The following is a 14,722-nucleotide window of genomic DNA, read 5'->3' on the forward strand; positions in this document are numbered from 1 at the left end:
AACTAGACTGGCCTTAACAGTTGAAACGACCCCTCCACCAACACACCCATCCACCTCACTGGTTTCTTGTCAAGAACTTATTGAAAATAAAAATACCCTTTCCATAGTTCTATCTTCACCCATACAGCAGGGTCATCATCCTAAAAGAGTTTGGAAATCTTGCAATTTATGGCTTTCATTCCCCAACCACCATATGAAATGTCATGCGTTCCTTTTGAATCCAGGCCTGAGTCTACAGTGTGGTTATTAGCTGGTCCAGCCGTGCTCCATAGCTGCTCACATCCATGTGATTTCATCTGAAATGGAAATCAGGGCTCTCCTTGTCTGGAATGAAAAGTCATCTAGGGAGGAGAGGAGTGCGAGATCTAGCCTCATTGAAATGCATGATACATCACCCTCTCTCCCTCTCTCCCTCTCTCCCTCTCTCCCTCCCTCTGGGATGCGATGCCTTTTACTTTTTCGCCTTCCATCTCTCTCTCTCTCCCTCGCTCCCTCTCTTCGTTTGTTAATCAGTTAAACTCCCTCTTCAAACAACCTCTCTAATTACCCCTCCACTCTCTGGAAACGACATGGTTGTGTCTCTCTCCTCCCCTTCTCTCCCCCCCTCTCTTTCTCCTCCCCCTCTCATCCTCTTCTCCTCCCTTCATTCTGTGTCTCTCTGTGGCAAAGGTTGACCTCTGTCAGTCTCTTACTTTTATGGTGCTGTGTGTCTGTCATACAGATCTGTCATACAGATACACACAGACACACACACACACACACACACACACACATACACACAGGCTTTAGTCATGTACCAGACCAGATCGCACATAGTGCATTCTCTCTTTCTCCTTCTTCTACCAATCCCCCTCGCTGATTCCTCCTGTCTGTAATTTGTCTCTCTGTCCATGTCCTCTCTTTCCCCCTGTCCCTTCCGTCCTCTCTCTCCGGTCTCTCTGAAAGGGAACGTGTGTCTTTGTCTAGGTTTGAGAGTGGAGCCTGGATGTGTTAGCTGTCTCATCCCCCTCTCCCCCCTCTCCACCTCCGCTCCTACTAATCTACCTCGCATCTCTCTCTTTTAAATTAACATGCAACGCCAAGGGAAGAAAGAAGAAGAGAGAGGAGAGGGAAAAATGAAATGCATTTAATAAATGGCTGACTTCAAACTGCCTGGCTTTTCACTCTCTCCCCTATTCACAGGACAATGAAAGGGAAGAAATCATTCAGAGGGAGAGACAAAGCCGAATGAAAATATAATTCCACATTGTGAGCGTCTTTTGTTAGGGCCCGTCAAACCGCTAATGGCGCCCCTTTTGTTTTCTCCCTGGCGCTGGGAGGCGGTGGCGAGGTATAGCCGACGCACTGCGCGCTTCCGTAATCACACCGCTTTGTGATATTAGATTATAGGGGCAATTAACAGCATCAAACCTTAACAACTCAGCTTTCAGCCCCAGTCACACACTACACACACACATGAACAGACAAACACACACGTTTTCAGACTTGCCACCAGTGCATCCGGCAACACACAGAAAGGTACTATAACTACAGTAATAATTGCGCCAGCAACTTGAAAATGTCAATGAGCATGTGTATAAAATAGAATGTATGGGTTGTTAGGGGGAGAGACTGTGTGTGTGTGTGTGTGTGTGTGTGTGTGTGTGTGTGTGTGTGTGTGTGTGTGTGTGTGTGTGTGTGTGTGTGTGTGTTTGACAGGAGGAGAGAATGGGATGCACAAGAGCAATTAATTACAGGTTTTCATTTTCCAGCCAAGAGTGACGAGTAGCACCGGCAGCGCTGGCGGATTCAAACTGCTGTGACACCAAGCGTACACCACCCCTTCCTCACCCTCACCTCACCCTTCCTCACCCTCACCTGCTCCTCACCTTCTCACCCTTCCTCACCCTCACCTGCTCCTCACCCTCACCTCAACCTTCCTCACCCTCACCTGCACCTCACCCTCACCTTCTCACCCCCATCTCACCCTTCCTCACCCTCACCTGCTCACCCCCATCTCACCCTTCCTCACCCTCACCTGCTCACCCCCACCTCACCCTTCCTCACCCTCACCTGCTCCTCACCCTCACCTTCTCACCCTCATCTCACCCTTCCTCACCCTCACCTGCTCCTCACCCTCACCTTCTCACCCTTCCTCCTCACCCTCACCCTCACCTCACCCTTCCTCACCCTCACCTGCACCTCACCCTCACCTTCTCACCCCATCTCACCCTTCCTCACCCTCACCTGCTCACCCCCATCTCACCCTTCCTCACCCTCACCTGCTCACCCCCACTTCACCCTTCCTCACCCTCACCTGCTCCTCACCCATGCCGCCTCACCTGCTCACCCCCACCTCACCCTTACTCACCCTCACCTGCTCCTCACCCACGCCGCCTCACCTGCTCACCCTCACCTCACCCTTCCTCACCCCCCCTCACACTATCATTTGCCCTCCTAATGCCCAGGTCCCAGTTGATTGTGTGTTGTGTGTTGTTATGTCACTGTGATCCTCTCTGTGTGGATGTCAGATAAACAATAAGGGGTCACTCTCCCTCTACAGACACACAGAAAGACAGGTCGATAGACGCAGATCTCTTGGCACCCACCCTTGTACCTGTCTACCCTTGTTCCCTTTACCCCTTACCTTCACCCTCCCTCTCAGTCTCCCCCTCTCCCCTCCTCTCCCTGAGTGTGTTGTGATATGGATGGCTTGTTTGATCACGATATGGCAGCTTACAATAAGGGATTGGACAGGGCCCGACACACAGGCTGCAGCTGATAACACAGGGAGGGAGGGAGGGTGTTAGTATTTATGGCCAATCTTGTTTACAAAGTCAAATCAGCCCTTTACAGATTTAATTTACCACTGACAGCTCTTCCTCTTTGTCTCTCTGTTTATCTCTCTCTCTCTCCCTCCCTCTCTCCCCTGCCGCCCCTCAGGCAGCGAATAAATAGACTGCTCAGGGAGACGCGCAGCCATGCAGCGCTGCCAAACAGATGACTGCCAATATCAGAATGAGAGAGTGAGAGAGAGAGAGAAACAGAGAGACGGAAGAACAGAACTAGAGACAAGGAGAGAGAGAGAAACAGACAGAGCGAGGGGGAGAGAGGCAGAGAGAGAGGGAAACAGACAGAGCGAGGGGGAGAGAGGCAGAGAGAGAGAGAAACAGACAGAGCGAGGGGGAGAGAGGCAGAGAGAGAGGGAAACAGACAGAGCGAGGGGGAGAGAGGCAGAGAGAGAGAGAAACAGACAGAGCGAGGGGGAGAGAGGCAGAGAGAGAGGAAACAGACAGAGCGAGGGGAGAGAGGCAGAGAGAGAGGGAAACAGAGAGAGCGAGGGGGAGAGAGGCAGAGAGAGAGGGAAACAGACAGAGCGAGGGGGGAGAGAGGCAGAGAGAGAGGGAAACAGACGGAGCGAGGGGGAGAGAGGCAGAGAGAGAGAGAAACAGACAGAGCGAGGGGGAGAGAGGCAGAGAGAGAGGGAAACAGACAGAATGAGGGGGAGAGAGGCAGAGAGAGGGGGAACAGAAAGAGCGAGGAGGAGAGAGGCAGGGGAGAGAGGCAGAGAGAGAGAGAAACAGACAGAGCGTGGGGGAGAGAGGCAGAGAGAGAGGGAAACAGACAGAACGAGGGGGAGAGAGGCAGAGAGAGAGGGAACAGACAGAGCGAGGAGGAGAGAGGCAGAGAGAGAGGGAAACAGACAGAGCGAGGGGAGAGAGGCAGAGAGAGAGGGAACAAAGAGAGCGAGGGGAGAGAGGAAGAGAGAGAGGGAACAAACAGAGCGAGGGGATAGAGGAAGAGAGAGAGAGAAACAAACAGAGCGAGGAGGAGAGAGACAGAGAGAGAGAGAAACAAACAGAGCGAGGAGAGAGAGGAAGAGAGAGAGGGAAACAAACAGAGCGAGGGGAGAGAGGAAGAGAGAGAGAGAAACAAACAGAGCGAGGGGAGAGAGGAGAGAGAGAGGGAAACAAACAGAGCGAGGGGAGAGAGGAAGAGAGAGAGAGAAACAAACAGAGCGAGGGGGAGAGAGGACAGAGAGAGAGAGAAACAAACAGAGCGAGGGGAGAGAGGAAGAGAGAGAGGGAAACAAACAGAGCGAGGGGGAGAGAGACAGAGAGAGAGAGAAACAAACAGAGCGAGGGGAGAGAGGAAGAGAGAGAGGGAAACAAACAGAGCGAGGGGGAGAGACAGAGAGAGAGAAACAAACAGAGCGAGGGGAGAGAGGAAGAGAGAGGGAAACAAACAGAGCGAGGGGAGAGAGGAAGAGAGAGAGGGAAACAAACAGAGCGAGGGGGAGAGAGACAGAGAGAGAGAGAAACAAACAGAGCGAGGGGAGAGAGGAAGAGAGAGAGGGAAACAAACAGAGCGAGGGGAGAGAGGAAGAGAGAGAGAGAAACAAACAGAGCGAGGGGGAGAGAGACAGAGAGAGAGAGAAACAAACAGAGCGAGGGGGAGAGAGACAGAGAGAGAGAAACAAACAGAGCGAGGAGAGAGAGGAAGAGAGAGAAACAAACAGAGCGAGGAGAGAGAGGAAGAGAGAGAAACAAACAGAGCGAGGAGAGAGAGGAAGAGAGAGAAACAAACAGAGCGAGGAGAGAGAGGAAGAGAGAGAAACAAACAGAGCGAGGGGGAGAGAGACAGAGAGAGAGAGAAACAGGAGAGAGAGAGGAAGAGAGAGAGGGAACAAACAGAGCGAGGAGAGAGACAGAGAGAGAGGGAACAAACAGAGCGAGGGGATAGAGGAAGAGAGAGAGAGAAACAAACAGAGCGAGGAGAGAGAGGAAGAGAGAGAGGGAACAAACAGAGCGAGGAGAGAGACAGAGAGCGAGGGAACAAACAGAGCGAGGGGATAGAGGAAGAGAGAGAGAGAAACAAACAGAGCGAGGAGAGAGAGGAAGAGAGAGAGGGAAACAGACAGAGTGAGGAGAGAGAGGAAGAGAGAGAGGGAAACAGACAGAGTGAGGAGAGAGAGGAAGAGAGAGAGAGAAACAAACAGAGCGAGGAGAGAGGGAAGAGAGAGAGGGAAACAGACAGAGTGAGGAGAGAGAGGAAGAGAGAGAGAGAAACAAACAGAGCGAGGAGAGAGAGGAAGAGAGAGAGGGAAACAGACAGAGCGAGGAGAGAGAGGAAGAGAGAGAGAGAAACAAACAGAGCGAGGGGGAGAGAGGCAGAGAGAGAGGGAACAGACAGACTGAGGAGGAGAGAGGCAGAGAGAGAGGGAAACAGACAGAGCGAGGGGGAGAGAGACAGAGAGAGAGGGAAACAGACAGAGCGAGGAGGAGAGAGGCAGAGAGAGAGGGAAACAGACAGAGAGGGGGAGAGGCTGAGAGAGAGGGAAACAGACAGAAGGAGGAGAGAGGCAGAGAGAGAGGGAACAAACAGAGCGAGGGGAGAGAGGAAGAGAGAGAGGGAACAAACAGAGCGAGGGGAGAGAGGAAGAGAGAGAGAGAAACAAACATGGCGAGGGAGAGAGGAAGAGAGAGGGAAACAGACAGAGTGAGGGGAGAGAGGAAGAGAGAGAGAAACAAACAGAGCGAGGAGAGAGAGGAAGAAGAGAGGGAAACAGACAGAGCGAGGGGAGAGAGGGAGAGAGAGAGAAACAAACAGAGCGAGGAGAGAGAGGAAGAGAGAGAGAGAAACAAACAGAGCGAGGGAGAGAGAAGAGAGAAGGGAGGGGAGAGAGGCAGAGAGAGAGGAAGAGAGAGAGGGAGGGGATAGAGGCAGAGAGAGAGGAAGAGAGAGAGGGAGGGGAGAGAGGCAGAGAGAGAGAGAAACAAACTCGAGGGGAGAGAGGAAGAGAGAGAGGGAGGGAGAGAAAGAGATCAGAGGGGAGAGAGGCAGAAGAGAGGGAGGGGAGAGAGGCAGAGAGAGAGGGAGGGGAGAGAGGAAGAGAGAGAGGGAGGGAGAGAGGCAGAGAGAGAGGAAGAGAGAGAGGCAGAGAGAGAGAGAAACAAACAGAGCGAGGAGAGAGAGGAAGAGAGAGAGGGGGAGAGAGGAAGAGAGAGAGGAGGGGAGAGAGGCAGAGAGTGAGGAGGAAGAGAGAGAGGGAGGGGAGAGAGGAAGAGAGAGAGGGAGGGGAGAGAGGCAGAGAGAGAGGAAGAGAGAGAGGGAGGGGAGAGAGGCAGAGAGAGAGAGAAACAAACAGAGCGAGGAGAGAGAGGGAGAGAGAGAGGGAGGGGAGAGGCAGAGAGAGAAAAGCTGTGTTTTTCCGCGTGGGGATTTGAGATGAATGTCCATATAGGGGAGGTTCTAACCCAGGGTCGTATATCTCTGTTAAAGCAGCCATCTCTTCCTAACAGGCCTTATTTGTATTGAGCACAGAGTATTATTTCTATTGAGCTGTGGGCTGTAAAGGAAGAGGTTATCATGTCTCTCTTTCACTTCATCTCTCGTGAAAGAGGATCATAGCTCACCTGCTGGGTATCAGCTGTAAAAGTGCCTGGAAGAACCTTTTGGGTTGCCACACTGGGTTGCCAAAACCCCTCTGAAAAGGGTTTTTCAAGGAACTTCTGTGTGAAGGTTGAAACCCGGAACCTTTTTGTGATGGGAAGGGCTCAATTTAAACCTTTTTAATAATATATTGGGGGGTAGCAGCCTATCATTGGAGGGGTGGTTTATGTCATTCCTGTTCACCATGTTAAATTGGCTAAATTAAAATCTTCCTTGAACATTTATGCATATTACATATTCTACTATATTAATACAATTAACATGGCTGATTACACACAGTAATAAAGTGGTAACTATTCCAACTTTGGGATTTGCATAGGCTCTTGAGGAACTCATACACCTCTGTTACACTCATTAAAGCTACAAAACTATCAGTGTTCAACCTTAACATGGGATGACAATACAACAGAACAGATGAACAGGAATGACATGGACTCTAACAGGTGGCCCATAGAGATATATATATGAAAGCCACGCCCCTACTAAGCTACACCTCCAATCCAGAACCCCGCAATTAACCAAAGGTGTAAATATGAACATTTGACTAGCAATGGTTCCTTGAGGAACTCCAGGGTTCCTGAAGTCACCACGAATTCTAAGAGTGTAGGACTCAACAACAGCATGGATTTGTCTTGCTCTCTTTTTTAATCTGTCTATTTCTATCTTCTCAGTCTTTCTCTCTCTCTCTCTCTCTCTCTCTCTCTCTCTCTCTCTCTCTCTCTCTCTCTCTCTCTCTCTTGCTCTCTCTCTCTCTCTCTCTCTCTCTCTCTCTCTCTCTCGCTCTCTCTCTCTCTCTCTCTCTCTCTCTCTCTCTCTCTCTCTCTCTCTCTCTCTCTCTCTCTCTCTCTCTCTCTCTCTCTCTCTCTCTCTCTCTCTCTCTCTCTCTCTCTCTCTCTCTCTCTCTCTCTCTCTCTCTCTCTCTCTCTCTCTCTCTCTCTCTCTCTCTCTCTGTCTCTCTCTCTCTCTCTCTCTCTCTCTCTCTCTCTCTCTCTCTCTCTCTCTCTCTCTCTCTCTCTCTCTCTCTCTCTCTCTCTCTCTCTCTCTCTCTCTCTCTCTCTCTCTCTCTCTCTCGCTCTCTCTCTCTCTCTCTCTCTCTCTCTCTCTCTCTCTCTCTCTCTCTCTCTCTCTCTCTCTCTCTCTCTCTCTCTCGCTCTCTCTCTCTCTCGCTCTCTCTCTCTCTCTCTCTCTCTCTCTCTCTCGTCTCTCTCTCTCTCTGTCTCTCTCTCTCTCTCTCTCTCTCTCTCTCTCTCTCTCTCTCTCTCTCTCGCTCTCTCTCTCTCTCTCTCTCTCTCTCTCTCTCTCTCTCTCTCTCTCGCTCTCTCTCTCTCTCTCTCTCTCTCTCTCTCTCTCTCTCTCTCTCTCTGCTCTCTCTCTCTCTCTCTCTCTCTCTCTCTCTCTCTCTCTCTCTCTCTCTCTCTCTCTCTCTCTCTCTCTCTCTCTCTCTCTCTCTCTCTCTCTCTCTCTCTCTCTCTCTCTCTCTCTCTCTCTCTCTCTCTCTCTCTCTCTCTCTCTCTCTCGCTCTCTCTCTCTCTCTCTTGCTCTCTCGCTCTCTCTCTCCCTCTCTTCTCTTCCCTCTTCTCTCCCCTCTTCTCTCCCCTCTTCTCTCTCTCTGTGGGCTGACTGTGGAGTTTACTTGATGGCTGTGAAATCTGTAGTGTTCAAGGCAAATTCACTGACTGAGGAGGAAAGCACTTAATCATCAGGTGGATGTGTGTGCGTACCATGCAGTACGTGCTTGTATGTGTGTTCAATCGACAGGTGGATGCTGTTTGCGTTAGCTCCTGGCCAGAGGATATCACCAATGCTTTCTGTTACTCTGTCAGTGGTGTGTTATTCTCTGAGCGGTTAGTTTGTCTCCATTCAGTCACAGTATGTTTGTAATCAGATTAGCATTGCGCCGTATCTGCTATCCCGATGCATCACTGCACGCTGCCAAATCTGTGTGTGTGTGTGTTTGTGTGTGTGTGTGTTTAGAATCTGCTAGCGCGGCGCATCACCCGTTGCTGCCAAATGTGTCTGTGTCCCAGCCTGCCTCCAGCCTTTCCCCAGATAACATCTGATCTGATTGTTTGTTGTGCCTTTCTGCTCTCAAAGACCTGATTGTGTGGATGGAGACTCATAATCATCTGTTTATTGGAGCAGATAAGACTTTATATTCCATAGGGAGATTACATCGCTAGGTTTTTATCTCTCTTCGATTTCACACACACAGTGCCAACTTTATCACGATGCCAGCAGTGTGTGTCACAGTGTCAAGGATGTGTGTGTGTTTGTGCGTGTGTGCTTGTGTGCACATACATGTGAGTGTGTGTGCTATATATGCAACTCTCTGTGGTCCACTCCTTCTAGGTGCCAATGTCCATGGCTATGTTGACCCCCCAGATGATCAGTCCTCAACAGATGCAGCAGATCCTGTCCCCTCCTCAGCTACAGGCCCTGCTGCAACAACAACAGGCCCTTATGCTTCAGCAGGTAACACACACACACACACACTCCTTCCTGGGCTCAGCCCCAGCCCAGCATGTCTAGATGTGTCTATGTTGAGGTGCTGACACTGGTTGTGATTGTATCCTCTGGCACAGCACACACACACACACACACACACACACACACACACAGTCTCACACTTGCCAATTCTATAAAGCCTGTTTAGTCCTCGAGCACCTCCCCATCAGTGAGCATAGCCAAACACTTACAAATGCTTATTTTAGCAATGTAACACCCAGCCACACACTCAGCCACACACACACTTCGCAGCCAGCGAGAGCTTATGTTAGCCGTCTTTGGGCACCAGTTAACATGTCCTGGTTGTTGGTTGGTGAGGGGTGTATGATGAGGTGCAATGATCTGGGTGTGTGTTGGAGGCGGGAGTGTGTTTGTTCTGTTTGGTTCGGCATGGCAACCACTCTTACCTGGCAGGCAACATCTCAAGTCTGTCAAATATTTAACACACATCACACACATAACACACAATCACACACCCACACATACAACACAACTGTCAAATATTTAACACAACGCTGTCATTGCTAGCACCAAACACGCCCCCCGACCTTCTCACCTCACACACGTTCGCAAATTAGTCCACATACACACTCACAAAAATACACATACACACACCACACGCAAATACACACACTCTAAAATGAGTTGTTTGGTTGACCCAACTGCTGGGTCGTTTGGTTTACCCAACTGCTGGGTTGTTAGGTTGACGCAACTGGTGGGTTGTTTGGTTGAACCAACTGCTGGGTCGTTTGGTTGACCCAACTGGTGGGTTGTTTGGTTGACACAACTGCTGGGTTGTTTGGTTGACCCAACTGGTGGGTTGTTTGGTTGACCCAACTGGTGGGTTGTTTGGTTGACCCAACTGCTGGGTTGTTTGGTTTACCCAACTGCTGGGTTGTTAGGTTGACGCAACTGGTGGGTTGTTTGGTTGAACCAACTGCTGGGTCGTTTGGTTGACCCAACTGGTGGGTTGTTTGGTTGACACAACTGCTGGGTTGTTTGGTTGACCCAACTGGTGGGTTGTTTGGTTGACACAACTGCTGGGTTGTTTGGTTGACCCAACTGCTGGGTTGTTTGGTTGACCCAACTGGTGGGTTGTTTGGTTGACCCAACTGGTGGGTTGTTTGGTTGACCCAACTGCTGGGTTGTTTGGTTGAACCAACTGCTGGGTTGTTTGGTTGAACCAACTGCTGGGTTGTTTGGTTGAACCAACTGCTGGGTTGTTTGGTTGACACAACTGCTGGGTTGTTTGGTTGACCCAACTGCTGGGTTGTTTGGTTGACCCAACTGGTGGGTTGTTTGGTTGACACAACTGCTGGGTTGTTTGGTTGACCCAAATGCTGGGTTGTTTGGTTGACACAACTGATGGGTTGTTTGGTTGACCCAACTGCTGGGTTGTTTGGTTGACACAACTGATGGGTTGTTTGGTTGACACAACTGCTGGGTTGTTTGGTTGACCCAACTGCTGGGTTGTTTGGTTGAACCAACTGCTGGGTTGTTTGGTTGACACAACTGGTGGGTTGTTTGGTTGACCCAACTGCTGGGTTGTTTGGTTGAACCAACTGCTGGGTTGCAGGTGTTGGGTCACTTAGTTGGGTTATTTTCTTTAAAAACTGCTGGGTTATTGAGATGTGGGACGCCCATGAGTGTAAATGTAATTACTGTTCATAATGTTCTGTTGCATAGTTATGAAATATTAAGGTCGATCATTTACATTTTTGTAGCTTCAATGACGCTTACAGAAGTGTATGAGTTCCCTTAAAGCCTATGTCAGTCCCATTGTTGGGATACAATAAGTTTGAATACTATAAGGGCACAAGGTGAGACCCAAATGCAGATACAGGAGGCAGATGGTTGAACTCCAATATTTTATTATGACAAAAGGGCTAGACAAAGGCAGGTCAGGGACAGGCGAGAGTTCATAAACCAGGTCAGAGTCCAAACAGTACCAGGCGATAGGCAGGCTCGAGGTCAGGACAGGCAGAGTGGTCAGGCAGGCGGATTCGGCGTCAGGACATGCAAGGATCAAAACCAGGAGGGCTAGGGCCAGGAGGGCTAGGGCCAGGAGGGTTAGGGCCAGGAGGGCTAGGGCCAGGAGGGCTAGGGCCAGGAGGGTTAGGGCCAGGAGGGCTAGGGCCAGGAGGGTTAGGGCCAGGAGGGCTAGGGCCAGGAGGGTTAGGGCCAGGAGGGTTAGGGCCAGGAGAACTAGGAAAAAACAGAGACTGGGGAAAATAGGAGCTAGGAAAAACGCTGGTTGACTTGGCAAAACAAGACGAACTGGTACAGAGAGACAGGAAACAGGGATAAATACACCGGGGACTAATGGGGAAAACAGGTGACATCTGGAGATGGGTGGAGACAATCACAAAGACAGGTGAAACAGATCAGGGTGTGACAAATACTTTATTATAATAAGTAATCAATCATCATAATATAATAATATGTAAAAAAAATATTCACCCTCCTTGACTTTTTCTACATTTTGTTACGTTACATCCTTATTCTAAAATGGATTACATAATTTTTTCCCCTCATCAATCTACACACAATACCCCATAATGACGAAGTGAAAACTTTTTATTTTTTTAAAGCCTCCTGTTTCCATTGATCATCCTTGAGATGTTTCTACAACTTGATTGGAGTCCACCTGTGGTAAACTCAATTGATTGGACATGATTTGGAAAGGCACACAGCTGTCTATATAAGGTCCCAAAGTTGCATCTCAGAGCAAAAACCAAGCCATGAGGTCGAAGGAATTGTCTGTAGAGCTCCAAGATAGCATTGTGTCGAGGCACAGATCTGGGGAAGGGTACCAAAACATTTCTGCAGCAATGAAGGTCCCCAAGAACACAGTGGCATCCATCATTCTTAAATGGAAGAAGTTTGGAACCTAGAGAACCTAGAGACTCTTCCTAGAGCTCGCTGCCCGGCCAAACTGACCTATCAGGGGAGAAGGGCCTTGGTCAGGGATGTGACCAAGAACCCGATGGTCACTCTGACAGAGCTCCAGAGTTCCTCTGTGGAAATGGGAGAACCCTCCAGAAGGACAACCATCTCTGCAGCACACCACCAATCAGGCCTTTATGGTAGAGTTGCCAGACGGAAGGCACTCCTCAGTAACAGGCACATGACAGCCTGCTTGGAGTTTGCCAAAAGGCACCTAAAGGACTCTCAGACCATGACAAACAAGATTCACTGGTCTGATGAAACCAAGCTTGAAGTATTTGGCCTGAATGCCAAGTGTCACGTCTAGAGGAAACCTAGCACCATTCTTATGGTGAAGCATGGTGGTGGCAGCATCATGCTGTGGTGATGTTTTTCAGTGGCAGGGACTGGGAGACTAGTCAGGATCGAGATATTCTTGATGAAAACCTGCTCCAGAGAGCTCATAACCACAGACTGGGGAAAATACTTTGTTGAGACAAATGGTAGAAACTCCCCAAATGCAGGTTAGGGTTAGGGTTAGGGTTAAGCTTGTAGCGTCATACACAAGGCAGCCTCGAGTCTTCTTGGGTATGACACTGCAAGCTTGGCACACCTGCATTTGGGGAGTTTCTCCCAATTTTCTCAACAAGGTACTGAGTAAAGGGTCTGAATATGTATGTGATATTTCAGGTTTTTATTTTTAATACATTTGCAAAAATGTCTAAAAACCTGTTTTTGCTTTGTCATTATGGGGTATTGTGTGTAGATTGAAGAGGATTGTATTTTATTCATTCTAAAATAAGGCTGTAATGTAACAACATGTGGAAAAAGTCAAGGTGTCTGAATACTTTCAGAATGGACTGTACACCCATTTCCTCTCCTGTACGTGTTGAATGGGCAGCTATTAAAAGTGTGTAGACAGAACAGTAGTTCTGACAGAGGCAGGGCTACAACAGATAAATTGAACACACATACATATGTCCAGGGCTTGAACAGACAGTAGATTTAATAAGGAATTGTTTCTTTAGGCCATTATAAATTGCAGTGGGAAAATCTGACAAAATGGATGGTAATGGAAATAGGCTGTCTCTCTGGGAATGAGATGGTTAAGAAGAGCTTGCACAGGTCTTTTTACTCTAACGAGGAGAGAGGCGGTGGGGGTGAAACACTTACACACACACACACGCTCACACACACGCTTGTGTAAGGCCATTTTACCTCTGCTTTTAAAACCACTTGAGTTTAACACAACTCTCCCACTTAATTAACCACACCATGACTGCCACCTAGTCTATATCAGCAAATCAGCCACAAATCAGCACGCACACACACACACACACACACACACACACACACACACACACACACACACACACACACACACACACACACACACACACACACACACACACACACACACACACCACATGCAGCAATCACAGACCACATCAGTCATTGGATCATTACATTTCATATCCCCATGGAGACTTTGCACTGTGTGTGTGTGTGTGTGTGTGTGTGTGTGTGTGTGTGTGTGTGTGTGTGTGTGTGTGTGGTGTTTTAACCTTGACTTTTCCTTTAACCTTTAATTACACCACAGCTGATCTGGTTTCTTTCTCGGTGTGTTAGTCAAGGCAAGGTCACGGTAATAGGCTGGTAATAGGCTGGCAAGGTGAGTGGCTCTCTTAATGCTACAGAGCCACTGAATCACATCATAAAAAATACCTTAATTATCACTTAATTATTCTTACAACTCTCCAGCACCAGCCTAGCTTGTGTGTGCATGCGTGTGTGTGTGTGTGTGTGTGTCTGTGAAAGGGAGGCAGCCACTGACTTGGAGAGGAGAGATTAACTCTGCCTATGAAGTATGGAAAGACAGGGAGGTGGGACAGAGGGAAAAATGGGAGGAACAAAGAATAAATAAGAGAAATGGACAGAATCAGAGGAATAGAAAGAGAAACACACATTCCCCTGTTGTTGCAACAGGCCGTCAGAGCACAGGGAGATGCTTATCCTCATGGAGTGTCCTTGGTAAATGATTGATTAGTTGTTCAGACAAACAGAAACAGGCTGTGTCTCGTCAGTAGTAACAGTACCAGCCAGTAGAAGTCCAATGTGGCTCCCTGTTATTGTCTTCCCTCATCTTCTCTGATCTGAAACACAGGCTGGTTGAAACCATATGACTTTACGTTTAACAGTTACTAGGCGAGTTGTTCACTTCAGACTATAAAGATCAACAAGATTTCATAGCTTCCTTTCAAAATGTGACGTGTTATGGATGAAGGTCTATTTAATTCTGCGTGGTTACAGGATTAAACAGAAACAACTCGCAGGTTAACAGTTTAGTCATTAACTCTGAGTGGTTAAGGTTAGGGCTATGGTTTGGGGAAGCCTTAAAACCAAATAATGAAAAACGATGCGCAAGGACCATCAGGTATCATCAGTGTTCTCACGGCTTGCTAGAGCATTGTGAACGGCTGTGGCGCAGTGGTGTGAGCAACGCTCTCCGAGCATCTCGAGTTCAGTGTTGGGAAATGTTTTTTTGTTTCATTTTAGCGCTGAGTATATATCGCTCTCAGGACCTTTTCAAACAACGACATGAAAGTTTATTTCTAGCGATCAGGCTGATACACCTTGATTCTCCTTCAAAATGACCACATCAGAACACGTCCCTCCTCCCCCAACCCGATAGGCAAGCAGCCCATAAATAACAGTGTGTCTCTGGTGCTATGGCGACGCCTTTTCCATGCCAGCTACTGTAGGGCACTGAGATTTACGGGGCTGTCCAGGTGTTTCAGGTGAACATTAAAGAACTATTTTTAAAGGAAGAAAGTCAAACAAAAACAGCTACGTGTGTCTC

General features: G+C 48.8%; 1 protein-coding gene across 4 annotated transcripts in view; it reads left to right on the forward strand.

The window, feature by feature from the left end:
- Positions 1-14,722, forward strand: part of foxp4 (forkhead box P4) — a 195,236-nt gene that overhangs the window by 120,283 nt on the left and 60,231 nt on the right. For all 4 annotated transcript variants that reach the window (XM_042324411.1, XM_042324412.1, XM_042324413.1 and 1 more), the window contains exon 4: positions 8,782-8,904. In XM_042324411.1, the coding sequence (XP_042180345.1) occupies positions 8,782-8,904 (123 nt within the window). The remainder of the gene's footprint in view (positions 1-8,781; positions 8,905-14,722) is intronic.

The sequence above is a fragment of the Oncorhynchus tshawytscha genome, linkage group LG07 (assembly GCF_018296145.1).
Source record: "Oncorhynchus tshawytscha isolate Ot180627B linkage group LG07, Otsh_v2.0, whole genome shotgun sequence".
NCBI lineage: Eukaryota > Metazoa > Chordata > Actinopteri > Salmoniformes > Salmonidae > Oncorhynchus > Oncorhynchus tshawytscha.